Here is a 27,725-nt window from a genome sequence, read left to right as displayed (position 1 = left end):
AGAACTAGTTACATAGTTGCAGTTGTTTGTTCTATTTTTGATTCTTTGTTGCAAAGTACATACAGTATAGTATACTAGTTAAGCAAAAGTCAATGATAGACACATAGAAAGGCGTGCTTAAATAGTTTTCAAAAAAAAAAACAAAAACAAATATTGTCTACATACAGAAGAGTATGCATTACTTGTATGAGTAGATAAGCAGCCGTATTAAAAATACATATTTGGTTGTTAAAACTAAACTTAGAAATAGTATGGCACAAATAGCCTACAAATTAAAGCCAAAGCCATAGCTTCAGGTGCAATAAATCGCAAAAATACAAGTAGTTATTGCCTTAATGCTACAGACATAACAAATGGCATACATACTACAAATAGCTAATATTCATTTATTCATCCCAGTGATATACAAACTGAAGAAGTTCGCCCGTCAAAACAATCGAACAAGCGGCTTTCGTTTAACATCCATATGTGTGTCGGTGTGTCGGTGTGTGTGTGTGTCTGTTCGTCTGCCTTTGTGTGGGTTTAAATGTTTAAATGTTCTATATGCTTTTTAGTATGTACAGTATACAAGTATTTTAATTGTTTGTTTGTATTTCGCCTGCTAGTGTCAGTCTTTTGAAATACCATTTGAATTCAATTCATTTGCAATTACAATTGGTTCGTTTCTGTTCTCGTTTTTGCTTTTCGTGCAGGAATGTTCTGTGGTTCTTCTGTCTGTGCGAAAGTGCGTGTGTGTGTGTGTGTGTGTATCTGCATCTGTATGTGTGTGGGTTTGTTCACAAAAGACACATACAATTTTGCCATTATTATATGTATGTACGTAATATACATAAGATGGGGATAGCTAACTAAACTTAAATAATGAGTACACAATTGATTCGAGTTCTCCTTCACTCAAAGGACATCAGATTCGCTGGCAACGGCTTCGGCACACGCATGCTGGCCAGCTTGCAAATGGCGTTTGTCCAGAGGTGCGTCATCTGCGGACTGTCCGTACGGAACTTGTACACGGTGCCCAAGTGGCGGTGATGCAGCTCGAAGGTGTTCTTATGCTTCGTATTGTCGCTCACATGCGCCATCCAGCCGTCCAGGGAGCACACTTTGCAGGGCTCGCGCTTGAAGTCCTCGCGCTCGCTACCCTTGAAGGACTTGGGCGGAAAGTAGACAAGGGAATTGGCCCAGATTTGCAGCCAGTAGCGTTGCCAGGAGGCCACTGCCGGCTTGCGACCCTCCTTCTGCACGGTCTTGCGTCGCACGCATCCCTGCATTGCCGCCGCCGCCTCTGGGGACATCAGATCGCAGTCGCTGCCTCCGAAATCGCACAGAATCCCCTCCGCACTTTCCAGCGAAGTCAGGTCGGCGGTCGACAGTGCGTCGCTGTGCTCCAGCACGGAGTCGTCCAGCAAATGATGGCGCGGCTGTTGGCTTAGATCGTGCTCCAAATGATGTGCGTGGCCATGGACCTCGTAAGTGGTCGGCGTGTGCGCAATTTTCCCAAAAATGCTATAGTTGTGTGCGGAGAAGAAACACTCGAATTAGTTATGACTTGTCTGGGAAATTACCAAATATCGGCTTGGGTGGGAGGCAGAGGCATGCAGACGCCGGCAAGCATTTAGAACAACAACCAAATGTAATTTAAAAGCAACTTAGAGCAAACTTTGTATATCTTTAATATTTCTGTATAGGAAATAAACAATCCCCTAATATTTACAGTCAAAAGTATACTCCCTCTCATCTATTTGGGTCTACTCTAATGGGTAACTCAGTAGAAATTACAAATCTACAAGTCCACAAAAGCAAGTGATCATGAGAATTGAATTTTTGGAGTCAGACCTGAAGCATATTGAGGCACAAGAGTGAAAATTTGTCGGTTAATCTACTAGTATAAGGGAAATGTTCAGGAGAAGAATAAAGTCAGTTTAAAATAAATGTTTTTCCTGTTTCAAAAGTTCGAGAATTATGGGAATGCCAAAATCGTTCTTTGAATGAATGTGTAGAGGAATAAATAGCATTCATATTTTAAACTATATTGATTCAGAAGAATTAATCAGTTTATAAGAAATATAATATTTCCAGTTTTAAGAGCTCGAGAATTATGGGAATACCAAGATCGTTCTTCTTATACATAATGTTAAAATAAGAATGTTTTAGAGGCATAAATAGCTTTCATATTTTAAATGATATTGCCTTTCATTTAGAAGAAGAATTAATCAGTTTATAAAAAATATAATATCTCCTGTTTCAAAAGTTCGAGAATTATGGGAATGCCAAAATCGTTCTTTAGAGGAATAAATAGCGTTCATATAATATTTTAAAATATATTGCCTTTCATTTAGAAGAAGAATTAATCAGTTTATAACAAATATAATATTTCCTGCTTTAAAAGTTCGAGAACTATGGGAATACAAAGATCGTTCTTCATATGCATAATGTTCAAATATGAATGTTTAAGAGGCATACAAATATATTGCCTTTCATTTAGAAGAAGAATTAATCAGTTTGTAAGAAATAAAATATTTTCTTTTTCAAATATGAATATTAAATTAATCAAAATTTTTTACAATGAATGACCTAATAATACGCCCCTTAGTAGGCTGGCAGAGGGTCCCAAAAGGGTAACTTATAGCTTAACATAGAGGATGAAACATTTTCAGTGAATATACGACTCTTAGAGGTAGTACTTTAAAAAATTCGAATGATATTAATTTTCCCTAAAGTGGTTCATTTGATATTGACTGCCGATCTACTGATAATGATAAGTATAACCAGGAAAGTATGGTTCATTTGATATTGACTTTGACTGCCGATCTACTGAAGAGCAGTGTTTCGATAATGATAAGTATAACCAGGAAAGTGTGTACTCGTGTATATATACATATGTATGTAGCATGTTTGTGGGTATATCTGGGTTTATCGGATGTGTTGACGTTTGTGTGCATTGTGTGTTCATATGAAGCATTTTGAAATTGGGTCCGTGCAACTTAAAAAACAATATGGAAATCATGAGTCATAACTGCATATGCATACGAGTATATCCGAACTAAGGGGTTACGCACTCACCGACGGCATCTGCAACGCTTGTTCGAGATTGTGCCAATGCCCGGCGCAATCATCACAATGCAGCCCTGGCACTTTTGTGCAAAGTTGCGAGGCAAGCTGCTGCTGCGAAATCTGATTGAGAACCCAGTGTGTGGGGGTTCATTTCATTTGATTTAATTTGTTTTTGCCGAAACGAAATCAAAAGCCAAAAGCAAAATGTTAGGTGAGAGATTTGTGGTCATAAGTTAATAAAGACCCGACGTTTGTGTGCGTGTGTGTGTGTGTGTAGGTGTAGATGTGTATATTATTTCCAATTGCGCAGTGAAAGTGAGGAGAATAGAAGGCGAGTAGTAAGTAGTGGGGCATTGTTGTTGTAGTTTTGTAGTCATGGGTGAAACGAAATTGAAACGTAAACGGACGAAACAACACAAGTGTGATTTGTACGGACAAAAAAGAGCAATCGATAGTCGGAGGTTTCGAGTTCACTTACTTGGTGCCCAGACTGCGACACTTGCGATGGCCCGGAACGAATTTTGTGCCGCTTGCCATGCGCATGGAGCCGATGGTTTTAGCCGGCGAGAGATTCAGGCAGCCGAGAGCGGGTCCCAGCATTTCCACATTGAAGGACTCCTTCGAGCTGCACGAAGACGAACTGGGACCAGATGGTGAGGTGGGTTCAAGATTCAGTGATCGTCTGAATAATACAAGAAAATAAAATTTTACATTTTTATGAATAATTGTTAATATTTGTTTAATGGCTTGTGGCTCACCACGCCATGCTGAGTGATGTGCTAAGCTAAGGCACTTCCTCAAATCTATTTTCGCAAGCAGCCTCGTGAGGTCTACCTGTTTCTCATTCTGCCTTACTTCATCTAGATAGCTCTAAAATAGAACTAAGTTTTCTCTTGTACTATATATTTTCTTCTTAGTGGTGTAGGTCTATAATGTCTCTGACTACATATGGCTGTGAATCGGGGCATAGCTGGCCAAATAGCATTAATAGACATTACTGTATAATTATTCTTGGGGCTTTTTTATTTTTTAAAGTTTAAATTATAACTGAATTTTAGTAAACTTTGTTGACAGCATTATGTGTTGATATACTAGATAAATAAATAAATCTCTTTCTATATACAAGATAGCAATGTTGTCTATTAAGACTGAACACCTAGTTTAGTTGTATTTGTATTAAGCTATAAGTTTAATTTAAGTTATAAAAAAATGTCTGCCCTACAGGTTTCAATTTTCTCATGACACTAACTTTATCATTTTTCAGGCTGTACTCCTTATCCTTTCAAGAATAGAACCCAAAACTTTGAAAACTATATAATATAGTGCTTCAATTTCAATTAAACTGTAGTAAGATGCTGACTATAGTTATGATATTTTAATCAATGAATAGTTACTTTATTAAGAGCAAAACTTCTAAAGTTTTCGGTGCTCATACAGACAGACAGATCTATATATTCTGATCGTATAATAACATGAATTCTATCATGGTGCCATCTACCTGTTCCATACATTTTGGTAAAAATGTTCTATATTTTTCGTTTGTTTCTCAAAACATTAATTTAAGCTATTAAACACAGAGAAAATTTACATCGATTCTAAAATAATTAAATGCTACCCTCAACACAATAAAAAATTGATCGACTAGCATCAATAAAATTGGTTCTTTTCGTTTCTTAAATCATTCAAAATCCCTCATATGCATCATTTATGAGTGGTGTACATATGTTTGTATATATTTGAGGATGTGATAACAAAGTTACACAAAAGGCCACTCTTACTCACTTATATTGATCTTCTTCGAATATGTTTTGTAATTCCTCGATGTAACGTATCGATGTCAAGTACTTTTGTGTTATTTCGTGAGCCACAATGTGCTTGTAGTCAGACTGCTGATAGTTCGATATGACGCGCAAGATGTTGTTCATTTTGTTGCGTCGCTGTTCCGGCTCCAGACCGCCCTTGTGCGGATGTGCCAGATCGATGTATATAAGATCGGTGAGAAATAGTCCCAAATACGGTATGCAGGGTAGTCGTAGGCTCTCCAAGTAGGCCCGTAAATTTGACCAGTTATTCTGATCACTGAATATATCGCTGAGCCGCTCAAATGATTGACGATCCTTCTTGGACAGGCAGGCCCAAGTTTTCTTCAATCGATAAATGCTAGCGCTTTGCATGGCCGATATGATGGCGAACAGCGAGTGTAGATTGTTAAGTTCGTGCAGTTTTTTGGCCACCTAAAAAGAAATAAACTATATAATCGAGCAATTAACTAAATAAATTTTCTCTCACCTTGATGAAATGCGTCATTATTTCAGCACGTTGCTTCGGCTGTTCGCCATTCAGTATTTCCTGCACTGTCCAGAAACTGGTGTGATTGAAGCGCTTCGTAAATGCCACAATATTGGGCGTGACGACATGCTTGTCCTTCTTTGTCCAGGCACAGCTGCTCAGCTCATCCGGTTGTATGAGCGCGAACACGGGAAAGTCGAGCAGCGTTATTTGATTGGCCAAGACATCGGCGGGTACGCGCAAAGCGCTCATGATGACCGCATCCAATTGCTTAATGGATGAATGCGCGGGCAGACTTTGAGACTTTGAGGCCGGCGCAACGGGTGCTCTGCAAACCGAAGAACAGATAAATTCGAATTAGTCTCGATCCTTGAATCAAATATGATATTCCCACTTACGCCATACTGTAGTAGCAGCCGGGGGAATCTGGCGACGAGGAAAAGCTGTTCAAACAGCCAATGGAGTTTTTACGACGCCCGCTCTTTATGTTCAGCGATTTGCTGGACGGTTGCTGTTGTTGCTGATGCTTCCCCACGTGCTGCTTCACCTCCAACTCCTGCTTCATTAGGTTCTTGGCACTGGCCGCCAGCTGTTGCCGCGGTGTTTGCTGTGCCTGCTGGCGTATGTAGGCAATAGTATTGGCATTGCCATTGCCATTGCCATTGGAGCAGCGCCATAGCTGTTGGGCGGTGGAACTAAGTTGTTGCTGTTGGTAGCACGGGTGCTCATAATTCTGTCCCGCATAGCCATAGTCGTGTGTTGTGGGTTCGTGCGATTTTCTGCTCAACTATTGAATAAAAAGAAAACCAGTCATATTGGTAAACCTTTTAAAATCAAAATAATGGCAATGGTCTTACCTCCGTGTAGTGCAGGCTGTCCGAGTTCAAGTCACGCGATATTTCCGAGTAGCGCATCATGGCAACTGTGTGGCACGCTCATAAACCGTTTCTTCAGTTCAGCAACAGTCTGCAATGAGTGTACATAATCGTGTTGGGAAATGTAGTTTACAATTTGAAAATAGGAAATAGTTTCTGATTGCTTGTACTACATACTTGTACTATACTACTGCCTAAGTGTGCTTCTATTTTTCCTGCAATGCGCTCCGCTAGGCATGCGTTTGTTTACTGAACTGAGCTTTTGGTGCCATTAGTTTGTTGCAACGTCGCAGTGCAGAGGCGCAGCGGCAGCGCCAAGTAACGAACAACCTCAACATTCAAAATTTCAAAAGAGGCAACACGACTGAGGCAAGACGAAGTTTAAATGCTCTTGCGAGCTCAAGAAGGTCTGCTCTTTTCAATGCGTGCAATTAACAACTATTTTATATAATGCGAGTAAGTGGCAAACAGTTTTGGAAATGGGCTTTCGATTTCAGGAGTTAGACGAGGAATTATAGTTATATATAAAACTATCGTCAGCATTGCACGGGTATTTTACAAAAATATTAAAAATTTTAACACACATACACCCTAATATTTTGTATGAGTTACTAAAAAAAAGTAATATTATTAACATAGCTTGGATATTATTATTTAAATCATATTTTTGTTATTCTTTATTGAGTCAGAGCTTCACTGTAAAAGATATTTTATGTAGTTTATTTTATAGCAGCTTAATAAATTGTCATTCAGCTGGCCATGAGAAAAACATTTCTTTTGATCCTTTAGAGCGATCCCTACTAGCTCGAAGGTTTTGCCTTGGGGCTTGTTAATATTTAACGCGAAAGATGTTTTTTTACCGGAAATTGAAGCCGTTTAAATGGGATTTACAGATCAGTTGGGACCATCGGTATAAGAGATAGTGACCAGCTCAAAAGCATGATTGGAATTTCGATTATTAACTTCAAATCATGTGGCGGCAGTCCACAAGGGCTTACAGAATTTAAATGGATTGTGTCTTCTATATTATTCACAGGGTCTATTGATTTGTAATTTTTTATATGGCTGCGAACTTTTGAACAATATTGCCTCAATAAAGGGACATAATGTTTCGAGGATGATTCTATGATGAACTAACAGCATGCTGTTCAGGAATTTTTTAAGTAATTTATTTACACCGTGGGTTACATTTATTACAATAAATGTATTACAATTATTGGCGCTTTAGTAAGGATCTCTATCTTTGTTGCAAATATAATATAGCCTATGTTAACCGGCTATAATGTAGCTTCCCAACAGTGACAGAATCCTTCAAATCGGTCCAGTAGTTTCGGAGCCTATTCAATGCAAATAAATAAACCAACAAATCTTTATAATATTAGTACACCTAATTCTGTTTTTACACGGTAGATTGGTTCCGGAAAGAGTCTTGAACAAAAATTATTAATTTTCAAACCGTGTTAAATCAAACCCGTGTAAAAACAGACCCAGGTGTATAGATGTTTATCATTCTCGTATAAGAGGTTTCTGCATGTTTCCTTTTCAATGCCTATGGATTGCATATTACCTCCTAAATTTTGACACTCTTTTGTTGGGAAGGGTATAACAAGCCAAGTGATTGACGTCGGGCAGGCTTTTGGCCACTGTGTCTGGCATGTGCGCGCGCGCTTTTTCCTGCTGCACGCTTCGCTGGCCAATGGGCTATGTGAGTCACGAGCGGACCACATAACAGACACACATCCATACACACACACAGACCACTCTGAAATCGTGCTAGAAGACTTGCTCTTTTATGGTAGCAGTCAAATGGGTTTTGGGGGTGCCGCCTCAGCTGCTTCCACAGCAAGCTGCAACTGCCACTGCCACTGCAACAGAAACTGGCGGCTTGGCCAGTCAAACACACTGCCGTAGTGTTGTGGCCCATATGGGAAGTGGAAAATTTCAAAAAACAAGTCAGACAAAGTTGGTTCAATGAACCCACTAAACTAATTTGAACAAACCCTTCTTGGCCAGCAGAAACTGCTGGTCTGTGGTCAGGATGGACGCGATGGGGAGCGGAAATTGTTCAGGCGGCATAGAAAGCGCACACATATATGTATGTACATTCTATATATGTTTACACTATGAGTACGGATAGACATTCTATATATCTGTATACAAGTATGTATGCATTTCTCTTCGACTGACATATGCGACCCCGTCTAATTAATTTCAATTTAGTCATAATAATTTCAAAGCAAATGTTGATCAAATGGAATGACGACGTTGTGGCCATCGGTCTGCTTCGATTATTTTCGATCTTCTTGAATGCCTAAACGCGCAAAATGATTGGGGAAATGTGAACTTCTTGATCCGCTACACCATAACAAACATTCATCTGTATGTATAGTAGTTAAAAATGAAGTCAGTTTAGACAATTTGCACGACAGAAAAGTTGAACAAATAATATTCATTAATTACCAAGCATATCACGCCCCATAATTATAAATAATTTAAAGAACATTTTGCAATATTAAATATGCCGCTTATTGCAGCGCATTTCAACTCTGAGCACAATTGAAATTATAAATAAACAATAAACAACAGCATATTGAGCAGGAAAGCAAGGAAAAAAATTACAACAACAACAACAATTATTATCTAAAGTGAAAAACCAGACTGCCTCAAGTTTTCAGCAAACGGACTTCATCAATAGCTATTGGAAGCTATGCAGACAAACTGACAAGGCCTATGGAAAGATGAACATGCGGAACAAATATATACATATATATTCTATATATGTATGTATATGTATGTATGCCTATATAATATTTGCAGTGTTTTCTTATGGCCGGCTGGAGGAAAATTTATGGATATCACATGCAATTAAAGCTAAATAATTAACACACATCCGAACATTTGTGTGTCTTCGAGGTCTGAGTTATGGCAAATAAAATGGATGTATTGTTTTCAGTTGTTGCTGTGAGCTACCATGTGTATCCATGTATCTACACGTAACTGCGTGTTCCCACGCACACACACACACACACACACACACATACACATACATACGTATGTAAATATGTGCATTAGCACCTGCATATCTAGAAACAATACACATGTACGCAAATGTTCTCTGACAAGTCGCGGCAATTTGTAACGATTTCCGTTTTGATTTATTTTCGCAAAGTAAACTTTGCATATCTCCATACAAGTATACTATCTATATATGTATATATGTATATGCAGTTATTTGCTTGCTTACTAAGTACATTTGTGCATATCAGCAACAACAACTCCAAATAAAAAGCCAATCTTTGTTGAATGTGCTGAGCTTCTCAATTGTGGTCAGGGACAAGGCGGCATTTATTGAAGGGGGCGGTAGCGAGGGCGTTACTCGGACCATGTCCGAATGCATGTCTGTATGTGTGCGTGTGTGTGTGCGTGCGTGTGTATCTGTGTTTATTGCGTGGTTGACTCCCAACTGTTGCGCTTTAGCGGCCCACTGCCTGCATGTTTATTGTTTTTACATAAATTTCTTAATCAAAATAAACAGCAAAGCAAGAACAAAAATTCAATGCGGGGCAGAAAAGTTCGCGGAAATCACGGGTTGTCCGCCGCCCATTTGTTTATCAGAGGCCGAATTCTACAAGTATTTAAGTAATATGTATTCTCAATATAAAACATGAGGCGTAAATACGTACATATGTACATATGTGTGTAGTACATGTTTTGGTATGTGCCTGTGCGTATGTTTATGCGTTTATATAGTACAATACGTATGGCGGGGGCAGCCTTTAATGTCCATTGATATATTCTGATAATGCGGGGGCTAGTCAACCCATTAAGCTAAGAGGAAGCGCATATATTACTTGCTAGCTACATACACTCAACAAAATTCAAAATAAAAAACAGACTCCACAATCAAGAAAAATTGCTATAAATAAAAAGTATATTACCAGCGTTTATTTATATCGAATGTCCCTGGAAGCTTTTTTCAGTTCCTTTATGGTCTCAAGATAAGCTGTTTACTTAATTCATTCTTGCAGAGACTTGCAAAATTATCATTATACTGTATTAGCTTTCAGATAGAACTAGCCTGCCCTCTATCAGAAAGTTATTAATTATTTTTTATTAAGTCCAGAAGTATACGCAATCGGCAAAAATACAAACGTTATAATAAAACTGTACAAGCTAGAAAACAAAACGTAATTAAAAATGTTTAATAAACGGCCAACTACACTCTAATTCACAGCCAAGACCTACACATATAATACTACAAGTATTTCCATAAAATTAAGTTATTCGAGAATAAAAGCTAAGTTTTAATTAAAAGCCAAATGATTTACAATAAAGAAAACATAAAGTAAACCGTGATCTGGTGGAGAAAGATTTAAAAATGTCAATTTTAAAAAAGGAAGAGATAGTTCTATTCAGAGCAGATTATTATAATTTGAGCATAAAACCTAAAAAGAATTCTGCACAGCATAATTAGTTGTACTAAGAAGTTGAGGAAAATAACTTTTTGTTAGTCTGCTGGAAATTAAGAAATAAAAACCACGATTAAAAAAGGTAGAGCAATTTATATCCCCGACAATCAATTTGTGGAGCCACATACAAGTAGAACCAAGAACTGTTCTACGGTTAGCCAGCGCTTACATTTAAACTGAATTTGTTTGCTATTTTAAATTGAGTTTTGTATCTATATTTCAGATCTTTATCCTGCACATTTTATCCTGTTCATGTCGCCCACAAAAGAATTATATGTTCTATTAAATGCAGGTCTATTTTAATCTTTACTTTCTTAGAAACATTTTCGGAACTCGACAGCAGTTTCTTCAAGTGTTGCCTACAAATTTGTTGAACAAATTTACATGACTCATGTGTTCTTGCTATATATCTAGATAGTACACACATATATATATATATATATAGATATATATATAGGGACGAATGTATTTACCTATCAATGCCCTAACGACCCTCACTTGAGCCATTGGGGGCGCGTACAAAAAATATATGAAAGACAACTCAGAAACATTTCAACACCTTGCCTGCTCGCTTTCCAAGTTTACGAAATACCCACCTTTTTGCTGTGAAATTTACAAATAGCCACAATGTAATTTTGAATGCAGGCAAGGTCAGGAAGTGTCGCCACCGACTTAATGTCGTCGGGGCCGCCACCGACGCCGCCGTCGATGCCACGTCAAGTTCAATAACCGACAAAAGATTTGCTTTATGTTTTTCTCTTTCGGTATAAAACATCATTTTAAATTAATGTCTTCAACTTGTTAATGCTGGTGCTACCGTGAGGCAAATATTTGCAACGTTGTTGCCGACTTTCTTCTTATTATAGTCGATATAAGTATATGGTTGTTTTTTTTTTTTAAATAATGTGCACAGCCTTCATTTGGCGGCTAGACTAACTGCAAAATGTGAATTCAATGCAGCGCCTTACGGCACATTATTGCGCAAAATTTACGAGCATATGTAAATGTGTGTATATATTTATACATATATGGACATCTGTACAGTACAGTCGCAATAAATAAGATCATTAAAAAAACAAAAATCGCAAAATTACAACTGAATGAGACTTTAATTAAATTTAGTTTATAAGTAGCCTGTAATAAATATTTTAAAATTTGTGAAAAAGCTGTTATTTCCATTAGGTTCCTTTACAGTACAGTCGCAATAAATAAGATCATTGAAAAACTGAATCAGACTTTAATTAAATCTAATTTATAAGTAGTCTATAAGAAATATTATCAAATTTGTTGAAAAGCTGTTGTTTCCATTAGGTTTCTTTTCCTAAAAAACAATGATTGCAAAATTTTCCTAGTTGAAACTTGGTTTTCATTTTTTTCTTGATAACTCACATATTCTTAACCGAAAAAACATATTTCCATATGAATTAGAATTAGACCCTATACAACTTTTTGTTTCAGATTAAAAATTGCAACCAAAACTTAAATATAATTGGAATGTATGTGCCATACATTTTTTGGGTCCGGATTACAGATTCTACAACATAAAGCAATAATGTGTCCGGATTCTCAAATTTTTCGTATTAGGCAATGTTTGAATTCATGATCATGAAATCATTTCCCTAGGATTTTATGAGTGGTCCGGGAATTTTTAACTTGGAACTGCCAGAGATGCCTATGAAATGTTTTTTACACGTTTTTGAAAGTTAAAGCTTTATTCCATTTAGCACGATTCAAAATAACATGTCTTTTTTAAACGACTTTTCTGGAACCAATCTACCGTGTAAAAACAGAATTAGGTGTACTCGTATGTACCGTCCAACCACCGGAATGTATTTTCACCTAAAAACAAAACAAATAACTGGGGAGCAAAGTATTTGTTCGCCTGGGTGGATGTCCACGGCTGGAGATTTCACTGTACAAGGAACATTTATCAATTTTTCATTGAGATGTTGCTGAAAGCGAGCAGCTTAGATGGCACACTTTCAAGCTTATCATCGTAAATGCTTTGGGTAAACAGTTTTCGAATGCATTTAGAATCGTAATTCAAGTCAAGTGTAAATAGAATATAGTCAGCGTCATTATCAGCATATGCATGCAGCCTGTGTTAACATATCTACATATATATAGGCACAGAATATACATATGTATGTATGTATGTATGTATAGTTTGTAAATGGCTAGTAATTACAATTGTTGCACTTTGAAGCAAGAGAAACTTAAACGCTTCTACATACAAGTATATACATACATATGTACATATGTATTTACAGGCAAAACAACGAAGATGAAGGAGAAGAATAAAACAAAGCCGTTGGCAAAACAAACATACAAACAAACATACGAAGGCTATAAGCGACGAGAGCTGGGGTTTCTTATGTTCGCTGATGCGGGCTTATTACGAGTTAGTTGTTGCTGTTGTTGTTTTGTTTTCTGATCCGCAAGTGGGTCAACTATCAAGTGAAAACCTAGAAACGCACATCCAACTCTACATGCACCTACATATGTACTATGTATATATACACATATATATGTATATATGAGTGTCTCTAAGCGCTTCTGAGTTCAAACGATTGCACACAGAATGAAAACAAAATAACAAGAATTGAAGCTCTGGATCAGCCTTGAACCAGAGCTAATATTGACGCTACTGTACACACTCATACTATATACATATATATGCACAAGTACATATACATATATTCGTTTGCTTGTGTGAGTCCAAAACATCTGGCGCGCATCCTGTAAGAGGAGCAAAAGTGATGCTGGCAAGTTGTTTGACAAGTACCTACAAAACAAAACAAAACAAGGGAACGGAGAATAACGGAGCAGCTGGAAAATTTTCTGAGTGGTGTGAAATGAAAGAACGCCAGACTCAAATTTCAATGTTAGGGATTTCAAAAGGGCGAATGTTTTGAATACACCTAATTCTGTTTTTACCCGGTAGATTGGTTCGTGAAAAAGTCGTGTAAAAAGGACATTTATCATATGCAAAAATAGGCAATCGCTTCCTTATCTCTAAAGAAATTTACGTGTTATATCAAAATCGTGTAAAAACAGAATTAGGTGTAATTGGTTCCTTATCTCTAAGACCTATTCAAATCAGTGAAAAAACAAGAATTATGTTTAGGATTAGTTCATAGCTATTTGTCAGCTGTGTCCGTTTTTATACCCTGTACCCGTAGGGTAAAAAGGGTATATTAGGTTTGTGCAAAGTATGTAACATACAGAAGGAAGCATCTCCGACCCCATAAAGTATATATATTCTTGATCAGCATGACGAAAGAAATCGATCTAGACATGTCCGTCCGTCTGTCCGTCCGTCTGTCCGTCCGTCTGGATGAACGCAAGGATCTCAGAAACTATAAAAGCTAAAATAACCAAAGTTGGCATCCAGATTCTCCTAGGTCCGAGTAAGGACGAGTTTATTTTTTTTTTTTTTAATTTTCCCCCCCTTCCCCCCCTACAGAATTTCGTCAATAGCGTCCACATTTCAAATGCTACCTAAACCAAACTTTGCACACATAATTTATATATAATTGTCTACTGTTGTATAAAATTTTATTCAATTCGGTCAATTCTAAGAAAGGTTATTAGCAAAACAAATTCTCGCCAGTACAACCCCCACAAACTGCAGCAACAAGTTCGCTCTTCTTCTTCCTCTTTTTGCTGCTGCTATGGGCGCATATAACTCAGTGACGGAAGTTTACCTGGGTACAGGGTATTACACTGTCGGGCTTGCTCGACTGTAGCGTTCTCTCTTGTTATTTATTTATTTTGTTTTATTTTTAATTCTGTTTCATGGAATAAAGTCGTGTAACCATATCTAAAATTTTTAATTTTCAAACCGTGTTAAATCAAAACCGTGTAAAAACAGAATTAGGTATACTTCTCACATGGATTTATATCCTGGAGAATTTCTGTTGGTAGGTCGGAACAGGTCCAGCACACAAAGAAAATATTATATTCCATTTATTAAGATTTTCTTTTTATGTTTGTTGGCTAATTGTAGCGCTCCTAGAAAAGCTCGTGTTAAGCGAAATCGTGTGAAACGAGACATGGACTCTACACAAAAATGTAAAAAAAAAGTTTTGCTGTTTAAATTTTCTCTGTTTTAAAGGTCCGCACATTTTCCAAATTAACAAAAAGTTACTCCAAGTATGGAATATTTATCACTAACAGATAACTCTGATTAAAATGGAAAATATTTTTAAGTGTACAAAATTTTAAAGCAGCTGAATACACAATTTAAGAACCATTTGGTCCCATCTATCTAATTAAATGCCATTTTAAGCATAAACAATTCAAGGCAATGGGAAATTTCTTTCCAATACTGATTACATCGATGGATGCAGTTTCGTTGTATCCGAAATCCTAATCGCGTAAAATACTTGCAATATGTTTGTATGTTTTGAAAGAGCCAACTTTTATTATAACATTCAGATTTAGCTAAAATTTATTGCAAGACCTGGGACATATTTCAACAAGAAAAGTGAGTTACAGTGAGTTTAAATATTTTCAGCTGAGGTTTTCGGCGCGTTAACAGAGAAAATGTAGCAAATTTTTAAGCGAAGGCTAGGTGTAGATTATAACTTGTGTTAAACGTTTAATCATGCTCAGCATTTATTCGTTAATTAGTAGTCAACTCTATCAGAGCATGAAGTAAAATAAATCAACTTCAAGTGCTTCTCAGAGATAAAGTATTCATTAACAAGTCGAGTACATTTAAATACAAGTTGGAATGCACTACACTCTGATAAGGCCGGCTTATCAACTGATCCAGACGTCAACAAGACTATCGCGGAGGAAGTTACGCTTAGATTATTTTTTATTGATTCTCCTCCGTTTGGGGGGGGGACTGGCGATGAATCACGTTTCGCCATTCGCCGGCTCAGTAAACTGAATAGGTGGTCGTAGTACGAACCGCCTGGGGCGCAAACGACACCCTCTTTTAAATCGATAGCCATGAATACAGCACGACACGCACGGAACTACAACAACAACAACAACAACTAGAGCTACAGCGTTTCGCACGTCGAATGACTGAATGCCCCCAAATCCCGCGACTGACACCCAGTTTCGTAATCGGCATGTACTCGACGTAGTATGTACTTGGATGTACGCCCCAGATGAAATGATTGCACTTGATACAAATGTTTGGAAGACGGGCGCACTGTCAATGGCGATATCGTAATGCCGCCGATATCCAAAATAGAATTTGCATTTTCCATTTATTTATAGTTGGCATACGCCCCAAAAACTTACCTAAGCAGCAAAGGCATAGGCACAGAACCCTAGCAGCAGCGACGACCGCATATTCAGTCTCAGTCGGTCCCTCACTCCGCACTTAATAGCTGCCTGGCTGGCTGGCTGTTGTTCCACAGCAATAGTCGCCGCTGTTTGTTCTCGCCTGAGAGAGGGGTGAGGCGCACAGGCTTAATCAAATTAATTAAAATGAATAGACACGCGCGCGTACACGCACATTCAGTTTGTTATTGTCGTAATTACACTTATTGGCTTTTGTTTCTGGTATTTAGCATAATTCTTTGGGAAGCACGCGCGCGCAATCTTCCTCTCGAAGAAAACCGAAGCCACTGCAAAACTTATGCTTCTTCTAGCTACTCACCAGTGTTGCTTGTTAATGGCGCTGCCAACTGCTTGCACATCGATTGTCTGTCTGCTTGAAACTAGTTCATCGATACGAACTCAAAGTTATCGAATAAATCGTTTGGTTAATTCCGACCGTTGAATTTAGAATTTGACATGTTTTAATATTTATCGGCTAGAATAGTTTAATTGGATGATGTGTTGAAATATAAGTAAATCGGTAGATGCATTTGAATTAATTTCAAACTCAAGTAGAGATTTTATTCCTTTAGCGAATATCATCTGCCATTTTTTTGTGACTATATTTGCTCTGATTAATATTTCTTCTTAATTAGAAACTACAACTAATAGTGAATTGTTAACCGGATATTAATTAAATTTTATAAAGATTTCAACAATTTGAAGGCCCTTCAAACACTTTTTATTTAGTCCTTAACAAAAACGATTAAAAACACGTAGTCGTTTAGCTTTTAGGTTAGTTTATTTTGTATGTATACTGTATAATTTGTGTTATAATGGATATTATACATAAATAAATTAAATTATGCTCTTTATTCACAAATATACTTTATATATGTGTGTAGGAATTTTTATATTTTTGGGCTTTATTGGTTTCCGCTGAGTCCCATTTTCGAAAACTCTATAAAATATATTTTTAAACTCAACATTTTACTCGATGCTCAAATGACAAATATTTTTGTTTTGCGCTTATTATTTTCAAGTAAATTTTTAATGATTTTTTGTTGAAAAAATCAAAAATACCTCTGTGTGGTTCGCTTAGCTCTGCAGTATCTGCATCAATAGAAATAATTATTGTTTTATGTTCTTGTTTTCTCTCGGTATTCATTTTATTTAAACTCCCAGTAATGTTTTCTTTGTGTTCATTTATTTATGTGTGAACATATGTATGTATGTACCATAATACGTATGTTTCGTCGAGTTTATTTACAGCTATAGCTTTAGGAATTGAATGCGCTCCATGGAAAAAGGATTCGAGCACTATTGAAGCATTCGATCTGATTTGATCTGATCTGTTCTGATCTGAGTGTGCAAACGAGAACTTTTTTCCTCCTCTTTTAGACTCAATTTTTACGATTTTACTAATCAATAATTACGGGTTTTTCTTTCATTTTGTACAATAGACGTGTGTGAGTGTGTGTGTGTGTGTTATCAGTCGTTTTCATTTAATTTACATGAATGTGCAGGAAATTATTGTTAATTCGTTTGTTTTCGTACTTGTAAATAAACATCCTTCTTGTCTCTTTTGTTTGTTTTGTTTTGTTTTTGACAAATTTCTTATGTTCCAATCTAATGTAAATGTATGTATATATAGTATATGTATGGTTTTTTTTTTTTGTTTTTTTTTTTTAATCAGAATTGTATTTCTAAATTGACACAGATAATATATGTAAGATCACAAAGCGTAGTATAATAAATAAAAGAGAATAAAAAAGAAGATTACAATACAATAGAGGACACATGTAGGTAATTAAGTTTTGGATTCGCTTTCATATATGTACTTGTATGTATGTTACAATAATTACACAAATATAAGTATACTTTTTTTATAATTATAATAATAATACAATACATAATATGTATGTCTCTATTATATACTTTGTTTGTTTAACGCCAATATGCAGACTTTAAAATATTTCCATAAATTGATTCTTGTTGCAGACACAAAAAGTAAATTGATATCAGGTTAATTTACAATAAGTCAATACATAAGTAAATATATGTCGTTAGTACATACATACATACATTTATACATATGTGTGTATATACATAGAATCGGGGGCTTTGATGTTGCAAAAGCAATTCAACATTCAAGTGCTTCCCGGTCAGAGAATAGGCATTCCGAACTTTGTTATACAAGTGCCATTCAGGTCTAAGTCGTTCGCAATAACTCTATGCATATAGCATGTATATGAGTGTGTGTATGTATGTAAGTATGTATGTATGTATATTGTTTGCTTCTGCTCGGGGCACTGGCACTGCGTTTGATTGACATGTTGTGGAAGCTGCTGAAGCGTCAATGTCTTGACTTTGTGCTTGCGCAATGACCCAGTTGCTTGGCTTGCGCAATGCTCGACAATACTCGGACTGCAATATATCGTATATGGTAAGTATATGGTATATAGAGAATATGGAGTATGGTACATTTTGTAGGTAGGTATTGCACAAAGTTGCATGCCGCACCTGGCTCGGATAGATTTACAAAGATATACATTACTTGTACATAATAATGCAACAGCGGGTGTTCAGAGAGGTGTTTTTTTTTTTTTTTTTTTTTGGTTCGGGGACTGAAATTAGAGCATGACTTACATCATTGCGATACGATACGATGCGATTACAATACATATGTATGTATGTAGTATGTAAGTAGTGGGTGTTATGCACGATACTGCTTATAGTTAAGGGAAGATAAAAGAGATGTGCACACTCAAGCAAGTTAACTCGTTTCTTGTTTGCACTCGAGAGCTTGGCGCCTGGGAATTAAATTCCATGGGCGTTTCATTTAGGATTTATTCTATACATATATGTAAGTATATTTGGTGTAATTGTGTCTCTGTGTGTCTTTGTGTATGTGTAAGTGTCTGTTGGCTGACAATGGATCAGTCAAACTATACCAATTGCCACAGCGCATGGCATGCCAGAAGATTAACACCGATGAGGGGAGAGAGAGTGTTGGAGGAAGATCGAAGAAACGAAATTCCATAGATCCGTTAGTCCCATATCCTTTCATTTACTTCTTGGTGTTCTTGCGCTTATTCTTCTCATCGCCCAGCAGATTAATATTCGGCTTGACCGTGCCCTTCTTCAGCGTTGCCGGCTGCTGGGGCGTGGCCTGCGTAATATTGTTGTTGCTGACCGTCAAATTGTTGGCCGGCGTGGCCGGTGTTTCGTCCAGGAAGAGCGGATTCTTCACCTCCATTTCGCCGGTGGGCGCCAGCCCGGGGCATTCGTAGACCGTGTAGTCACCCTCCTCATTATCATCGTCGCTCTCCACATCGGACAGTCCACAGCTGCCGTCCACGGCCTGACAGTTCTCCATGGCTATTATCTGCTGCTTCTGATGCTGGTAATGGTACATCTGCGCGCTCTGGGCCAGCTTGCGATCGCCCGAGGGTGAGACGTCCTTGTTGGGCCCGGTGATGCCGTAGGCAGGATAGTCCACATCTGCGGTGGCTTTGGTGCGATTGTGGAACCTGCAAATATTCCAAATTCAAGTTTTGTGGTGGTTAGTTGAGAGAAAAATAAATCATTTGTCCTACAATAGTGTTATATTAGTTTTGATAGCCATTTTAGGAACATAAAAGGAATGCTAGAGTCGAGCGAGATCAACTTTTAAATACCCTGTACCCACCATAAAAAAAATAAAGAAAAAACTATAAGCCAATTATTTTAAATAATTTTGTATTTAAAAAAAAAACTAAATTAATTTATTAAATGCAATATAAAATATCAGGGAACGCAATTAATGTGTAATATGTTTTTTATTCACCTCTAGCAATATTTATTTTATAGAATTATCTATCAATTTTCAAAGTTTAATGATTAATTTTGAGTTTTTCTTTACAACTTCATCAATAATCATTGTTTTTGATCAAATAAAAATAATAATTATTCTTTGAGTTTTATTTATTATTATTTTTTTTTTTTTATCAAAAATAAAACTCAAGCTGTAATTTTTTTTAGCTCAAAACTGTACTTTAGGGGTTTGTCTTTGCTTATTGTATAAAAATATATAAATTTTGTTTTTATTCCCAATGGAAAAGACAGAAACAATACCAATTTGAGGTTTATTTCTTATTAAAAAAAATCAATAATATTTAAGGAATAATGCCTAATTAACAAATTTTATTTTTTGATAAAAAAGTATTGATTATTAGTTAAGTTGAAAAGTAAAACTCACAATTAATCAGTATATTGTAACGGAATGAATGAAATTAAAAAATAAACATTATTTTATAATTTTTATAATAACACGTATGTTGATTACAGTCCCTGCAAAATGTTCACTGCATACATACAGAGGTGGAGACATATGTTTATGTACAGTTTCAACAGCATTTCCATCAGAATCGTGTCTCTCCATGTTTATATGCGTGTATGTATACAGTACAGAAATCAGTGAAAGTGCAATGATTACATCTATGGCTATAACTTTCTTCATAATTGACCTATCATGATGAAACATATGGCATGTGAGTTAAAAATTCCAATTATAGCAGTTATGGATAATCATCAATAGTCGGAAAGTGGGGGGTGTATCAGAAAAAAACACACAAACTCGTACTTTCTCGCACTTAGGAGAATCTGGATACCAAATTTGGTTATTCTAGCTCCTATACTTTCTGAAATTCTTGCGTTCATACAGACAGACAAACTGATGATCAAAAATATATATGCTTTGACACGCCTCCTGCTGTGTGTTGCATACATTCGCACAAAACTATGATAAGCTTTTACCCTTTGGAGTACAATGTATACAAATAACGTAAATAAAGGCTTCAAATAATTTTTTTTCGGATTCCTATCCTCTTTTTGGAGTGTGAGCAACCGATGACAGGTATTTAAGCTTGCAAGCAACAGAATCTAAAGTGCTGAGAAAATTGTTGAAATAATTGTACTTACCAGGTAACGCCTAGGGCTATGAGTCCCACAGTAACGGCCGCACTAACGCCCGCTATTAACGCCACAATATAGACGCCAAACTCGCTGTTCATGCCGAGATGCTGACGCAGGACAAATTGCTCATTGGGTTCCGGTTGGCCCACGCTACTCACGCTGTTCATCGCGGATATCGGTGTCTTGCTTTGCTTCTGCAGCTTGTCAATTAGAGCGCTAATCTCATGCTGTGCATCCTTGGGCTGGGCCAGATTGACGCCAGCGACAGCAGCGGCCGCCGCCGTTTGGGGCTTAATGCGGTGAAAATTTGCGGCTGTGCCGTCCAGTAGTTTGGGGGTCTCCACGGGAGCCGGGGCCAGAACCGGGGTGATCAATTTGCTTGGAATCTGTTTGCTACTGGCCGTCGGCTCCACCGAGCTGGCTATTCCTGCGCCTCCTCCAGCTCCTCCTCCTGCTCCTGCTGCTGCCGCTGCTGCTACTCCCATAGCTGCTCTTGCTGGAGCGGACTCTACCGGGGCATACTCCTCGTAGTCGTCGAGGGCTCGGGAATCAAGCTCGGCGGACGGATCGCTGGCATTATCGAAGAAGCGTGCATCATTGGGACCCACGGCGAACGGAATGCGCTCCCGCAGAATACTGTTTCGATTGAAGCTCAATCCTGGGCTATAGCTTGAAGGATGTGCGTCAAACTCTGCATCTAGCGGGCTGCCGTAGGCAGCATCGGCCTCAGCATTGTCATACTGGTCGTACTGCTGATTGTTCAGATTATTGTTATAGTCATCTTCCGATTCGGCCAGCATCTGCAGTTCCTGTTGCCGTTGGCGGTATCGCTCGCGCTCCAGCAGCTGGCGCTGACGCCGCAGCTTTAGTCGGATCAGTTCCAACTGCTGTCCGAACTGCTGGTTGAGCCGGCGACGAGCATTATCCTCCATTAGCTGGGCCAAGAAGTCCGAGTGCAGCTCGTACTGCGGCTCAAGCTGTTGCTGAGTGGGTCGGCGACGTAGTCCTGACATAAAAAAGATAGTGTGTAATTGATTAAGTGCCTCAAACTATAGTTTCGTATAATGTGTGGAGTTGTGTGTTTTGTTTTGTGGCTGGACTCGACTGATGGCGTGGACGTGCGTGCGGCTCATTATGCTAATAACGGCTATCCAATCTAATGGCAACAAACCTATAAGACGCCTGGCGTGCGTGTCCTCAATAGTCAGCAGTCAAAAATAGGCATCGACCAAAATAGCAGCCATGTTCGTGTCGAAAGGTGAAGCTAATTAACGGCAAAGGATTGAGTGAGCCAGCCAGCCAGTCAGTCAGTCAGTCAGTTCGTTGCCACTGAGGAACGAATCGAAATGCCATTGGAAAATCGTGCGCCTTCGGAGTGGCACATTAAAGGCTACAGGACATTAACAGCAACGAAAATAGACAAACAAAAGCCCATTTAATTGCCAAGTTTTAAAAATAGAACAATTACATATCTTATGGCCTGAAGGCGAACGCGCCTAAATCGGTGGCCGCAATGACGACGGCACATTAGGCCACAAACACATGCACACGTTCTCACCACACCAATCACGCAACCCACGCACAGTGGGCCCAGCACTATTTAAAACTAGAACAATTTGTAAAAGAAATCAAATAGTTTTCTCCTTGGAAAATATTGTCGCATGCATTATGAAACTTTACAAAATTTTCTCATTTATTTCGGCTGGACTTTAGCTGCACTGAAGTCTAAAGAAATTGTAGGTATATCTCTATTAATTGTGGAAAGCTAACCGGTAGAAATTTAAATTTAATCAATAAGTCAAACACATAATTGAAAATCAGCCCAAAATTAGATAAACAATCAATTTCAAAATTCTAGTCAAGGCTGCAGATGTTTTAAACGATTTTGCCGGTTCTGTGTTTCTTTCGCTTAAGGTTTTTTATTTAAAGAGAAACCTTCCATTACATTTGGAATATTGCAGAATTATGAAAATATGCAGAATTATCTGTAAAATAATGCTGTTGTTCCTTATATAAATAATATTCTGATAATAATGAAGGCATACATTTCAATTCTTGAAAAGATTATAATTTTCATATAGGAAGGGCAACTTCAGAATTAAATGCCTCTATACTTAAATTGTCTTCAAACTAATTCCGGAAGTCTTTCGCTATACACGCATGGAATAAGAGTGAACCAGAAAAGCTAATACAATCATAATACGGAAGAAAAAATGTGTAAATATCAATATTTTCCTTAGATTATAATTTTCATGTAGAAAAGGAAACTTCAGAATTAAAAGCCTCTATATTTAAATTGCACCCAAACTAAATCAGGAAGTCTTTCGAAACACACGCATGGAATAATAGTGAACTTGAAAAGTTAATATTATTATAATTTTCATGTAGAAAAGGAAACTATTAACGTCCTCAGAAATAAATGCCTCTATACTTAAATTGTCTTCAAAGTAAACCAGGAAGTATTTCGCTATACACGCATGGAATAAGAGTGAACCAGAAAAGTTAATACAGTCATAATACGCAGAAAAAATGTGTAAATATCAATATTTTCCTTAGATTATAATTTTCATGTAGAAAAGGAAACTTCAGAATTAAATGCCTATATATTTAAATTGCACCCAAACTAAATCAGGAAGTCTTTCGAAACACACGCATGGAATAAGAGTGAACTTGAAAAGTTAATATTATTATAATTTTCATGTAGAAAAGGAAACTATTAACGTCCTCAGAAATAAATGCCTCTATACTTAAATTGTCTTCAAAGTAAACCAGGAAGTATTTCGCTATACACGCATGGAATAAGAGTGAACTTGAAAAGTTAATACAATCATAATACGGAAGAAAAAATGTGTAAATATCAATATTTTCCTTAGATTATAATTTTCATGTAGAAAAGGAAACTTCAGAATTAAAAGCCTCTATATTTAAATTGCACCCAAACTAAATCAGGAAGTCCTTCGAAACACACGCATCGAATATGAGTGAAATAATTCAGATTATGGCTTATTCCAATCGACTGTGCGCTCCTTGTTGTTTTAGTGGCTCGCGGGGCGATGTGCGCCATGGTTGTGACGTGCTTTGAAAACTTTATTACATTTGCGTCGGCTTGTGTACTTGTATGTATGTATGTACTATATAGGAGAGTGTGTGTGTGTGTGTGTGTTTGTGGGAGTGGGTGCGCACAAAAGTAGGCTATAAAAAGTACTTCGAGTTGCTGGTAGCTACTAGCTAGTATAAGTTTAGCAATTGCACCAAGCGGCAACCAACTAACTATGTATGTATGTATGTGCGTAAATATAACAAACCTCCGCCCTCAAATACACCTGCCTTATATATATATATATATATATATATATATATATATATATATATATATATATATATATATATATATATATATATATATATATAAATATGTACAGTATGTACATATGTATGCCGCTGCATTTTGCTTCGGTGTAGGTTTATATAAAGGCTGAGGCAGCCGAAGTCGGAGTGCGCGTGGGTGTTTTGGTTTGATTCGTGAATTCTTGATACTCGATAGATAGATACTATGTAAATGGTAGTGGTATACACAAAACGAAGTGCCACTTGGCCAGCTCGTTTTGCTGTTCGTGAAGCGTTAAGCCATTCAAGCCTAAGGCGCAAAAAAAAAACAAGCAAGCAATCAAGAAAAATAAACGCAATCATTTCCCACGGAAACGGTCAATGCAAAGACGTAGAATGAAAACTATGTATGTATGTATGTATGTGTGTGTGTGTGTGTGTGTGTGTATGCACGTATATTGAAGGATGTACGTGTGTGTGTGTGTGGCCAAGTGGTGTTCTATTTTTAGCCTACCTGGGTAAACGGACATTTCACAATGACCCAATATGCTGCAGAGAACGACTGCAATTAACGAACAGGAAATTTCCTTTTGCATAGCCATATTGCACTTTTCACTTAATTGTAGCCTCCTAGTCCTTGTTGTTGTTACAGATTTAATTAAAGATCTTCCAGTGAGAAATGTCAATTCGATTGCACTTTGACCGTTTAATTCTAAGAAATTTGCTAACAATGCACCAACACACTTGCCATATGGCCGGTTAATGTACGGTGTACGTCGCTGCTGGCAAATGCCCTTTCAACAGACGACGACGACGACGACGTCGAATTAGTTTATTGATTTTCACGCACACCACCGCGCATAAGCACACACTCACACACACACACACACAGTTAACTACACAATGGCGAGCAAAAATCAGGCAGCTGGTGGTTGCTACGAAGTCTTCGTTTTCTGTGCACTGCCGCAAAAATTTGCGTGGGCGTGCAATATTTTTTGCAATATCCGTTCTGTTACTCAATATTACGGCTTGTTTGTGCAATTATCGATTTGTTTATTGAATTCTGCATATGGTACGGTTATCGCGAGTATCTAATGTTGTAATTTTCTTTCAGCAGAGCAGGATATGAAAATGAACTTCAGTGCTTCGCTTCGCTACAAGGGGACCGCAGCGAGTTCCCGTTACATACGTTGCGTTACAGCCGACGAATACCGTTTCACTGACTGGTGGACTCTGAAGCCTGGCGTTGTTGCTGCTGCTGCTGCTGCTGTGCTGCTGCCACGACATCGGCAGAAGCAGCAACAGAGCAGGCTGTGACGCAAATGTTATGCCCGCCCCCGCACTGTTAAATGTTGCGGACAGCTTTTGGGTATCCATCTTGAAACCAACAACAATGTGGCAAGACGCATGCGCCTAGCAGTGAAAAGCTTTGCTAGTTCCAAGTGGGAAGTATAACTGTATGTGTTAAAAGTATCTTTGAATCAACGCGTGCATTCATGAAAAAGCCGAAGCTCCTTGCTTCGCTACTAGGCAGCTAGCAGGTGGCTGTAGCAAAAAACTCACACACACACACACACACACACGTATGTAGATGTACACGCCACCCCAGCTCCAGGCAGTCGGTTGTTGTTGCTGTACTATTTTAACGCGAATGCAGAGCCCGCGTCGCCGTTCATACCGCACGGTGAACCATTTTTGTTTTGGGATAGGGCACATTTTATTTTTATCAATGAAATTTCAGCTGGAAAGCTCATGCGCGCACTTCATTGAACTTTTTGAATTGCTACTGGTATGCAGATCGACGTGTGCTGATAGGCGGAGTGAGAAGGCAACTCTATATTTATGTACAAATGTATGTATGAAACGACCATAGGGAATTGCCATTAAAACCATAGCTTATAAAAATCATTTTAAAAATATATACACACATATTAAGTTCATATTTTCGTATAAGGATTCTTGCAATTGATTTATACTTTCAACCGATTTGGGAAACTAAATAATTTTTCCAAAATACAGTCACCATATTTTTAAAAAAGAAATCAACCCAAATGCTGAATTAAATATTATTACATATGTACATACAGAAAATAATTTGGCCACCTTATAGTTTTGCTTTACTTAGCAACCAAAATATATTTCAGTGTACTTTTTGTACATAAGAGATAATATAATTTTATGCAATCTTATATGTACTATATTTATAAATATAAAATATGTAATTGTTTCCAGCTCACACTACTCTCATTTTGTACAAAAAGCTTTTTATGGGGGGCTGGGTGAAAAGCAGTATATTAAGCTTTAGGAAGCCCGCTTTTGAAGCCGCAAAGTAACTGTAATATTTCTTTAAGCTTTTAAAGGAAAACGGTCGGCCTACAACATATTGATAACATGTTCTGTTAATTAGCAGTGTTAATAGAGCCAGAGGAAACTAGTTCTGTTCACAAATCCACAGCTCGTTGTTGTTTCTGAGTCATTATTTCTGGCAAGCAACAAAGGAAAAATCATAAACAAATAAAATGGCCGCATTAAAAGGTAATTTTTAGTTACTGCAAATACAAATAAATACTAACTATTTTCTCACCTATGTTTGGATCAACAAAAACATCGTCTTATCAAATGCCTGGTCGCTGTTTCCATCGCTTGCTCCTGTAGCGTAAGTTCGTAGAAGTCACAACCATCAGAAGCAACTTAACAATCTTTATTTCTTTCAGCCTTATTATTAGTGCGTTTCTCACATGTTTGGGAATGACCTTTTTGATATTAGCCTGCGCAGTTCCCACACCAAAGTTGTTCTGGCCTTTTTTCGTACTCCTTTTCTACGTGCTGTCGGTGCTACCAGTAATCATTGCGAATCGCACCACACCGGGTAATGAAACAAATCCGAAAACGGAATTCGCCTTATTTTTGACCGCTGGCATGGTTTTAAGTGCCTTTGCTTTGCCTATTGTATTGGCGCACGCCAATGTGGTAAGTGCGGGGAATGGATTGCAGTGTTTCATAGTTTCAAACTAAACTCAAATTGATATTTTTTATTTGTAGATTACTTGGATGGCTTGCACATTTACGCTAATTGGCAACGTTATTAACTATGCTACAATGTTCGGGTATGCTATGCGAGACGAAGGCTTCGATGCGCCTTATGGGGGCATGTTTTAAGTGCGACTGGACAAAGGCCAACAGAAGTGAGGCATTTTAATTTTAGTAGTGTAGTCCTTCGTGCATTTAATTGCACGTCATCGAGGCTACAGTTAATCTCAAATCATGTATTCGACATTAAAATATACAAATATGCATATGTACAACGGAAAATAATAAAAATACGCCATGAAAATAGATAAAGTGCAAGAATAGTAGTATGTATGTATGTACTAAGAAAGGCCGACTCTGCTGAATAACAGCTGATTAAGATTCGAGTGAACTGGTTCTAGGAGACGAGCAATACCAGTTCGATTACGATAACAAAATGTCAATT

At 37.6% G+C, this 27,725-nt stretch overlaps 3 protein-coding genes across 5 annotated transcripts; 1 reads left to right on the top strand and 2 right to left on the bottom strand.

Moving 5' to 3' along the window:
• Positions 1–795: 795 nt before the first annotated feature.
• On the bottom strand, positions 796–16,243 carry LOC115620084 (ras-specific guanine nucleotide-releasing factor RalGPS1). Of its 3 annotated transcripts, none has more exons than XM_030513272.1 (7): positions 15,947–16,243; positions 6,198–6,306; positions 5,739–6,127; positions 5,341–5,668; positions 4,834–5,285; positions 3,530–3,733; positions 796–1,503 (listed from the first exon to the last, which is right to left on the bottom strand). In XM_030513272.1, exons 2-7 carry the CDS (start codon positions 6,255–6,257, stop codon positions 891–893), a joined length of 2,046 nt encoding a protein of 681 aa, XP_030369132.1. In that variant the 5' UTR covers positions 6,258–6,306; positions 15,947–16,243; the 3' UTR covers positions 796–890. The 3 variants fall into 3 exon arrangements, with proteins under 3 accessions (XP_030369132.1, XP_030369133.1, XP_030369129.1); XM_030513273.1 differs by lacking the exon at positions 15,947–16,243 and adding an exon at positions 3,061–3,171 and having other exon boundaries at positions 6,198–6,341; XM_030513269.1 differs by lacking the exon at positions 15,947–16,243 and having other exon boundaries at positions 6,198–6,341.
• A 507-nt stretch (positions 16,244–16,750) lies between these two features.
• Positions 16,751–25,446, bottom strand: LOC115634829. The gene is made up of 3 exons (XM_030532751.1): positions 24,765–25,446; positions 20,930–21,929; positions 16,751–19,500 (listed from the first exon to the last, which is right to left on the bottom strand). The coding sequence occupies exons 1-3, from the start codon at positions 24,850–24,852 to the stop codon at positions 19,038–19,040; spliced, it is 1,551 nt and encodes a 516-aa protein (XP_030388611.1). The 5' UTR covers positions 24,853–25,446; the 3' UTR covers positions 16,751–19,037.
• Positions 25,447–26,685: 1,239 nt separating this feature from the next.
• Positions 26,686–27,592, top strand: LOC115619945 (leptin receptor overlapping transcript-like 1). Its single transcript, XM_030512976.1, has 3 exons — positions 26,686–26,785; positions 26,965–27,220; positions 27,293–27,592. The coding sequence occupies exons 2-3, from the start codon at positions 26,999–27,001 to the stop codon at positions 27,407–27,409; spliced, it is 339 nt and encodes a 112-aa protein (XP_030368836.1). The 5' UTR covers positions 26,686–26,785; positions 26,965–26,998; the 3' UTR covers positions 27,410–27,592.
• Positions 27,593–27,725: the final 133 nt, after the last annotated feature.

Source organism: Scaptodrosophila lebanonensis, unplaced genomic scaffold, assembly GCF_003285725.1.
Source record: "Scaptodrosophila lebanonensis strain 11010-0011.00,11010-0021.00 unplaced genomic scaffold, SlebRS2 tig00000001-arrow-pilon, whole genome shotgun sequence".
NCBI lineage: Eukaryota > Metazoa > Arthropoda > Insecta > Diptera > Drosophilidae > Scaptodrosophila > Scaptodrosophila lebanonensis.
This window is presented reverse-complemented; position numbering and strand designations above follow the sequence as displayed.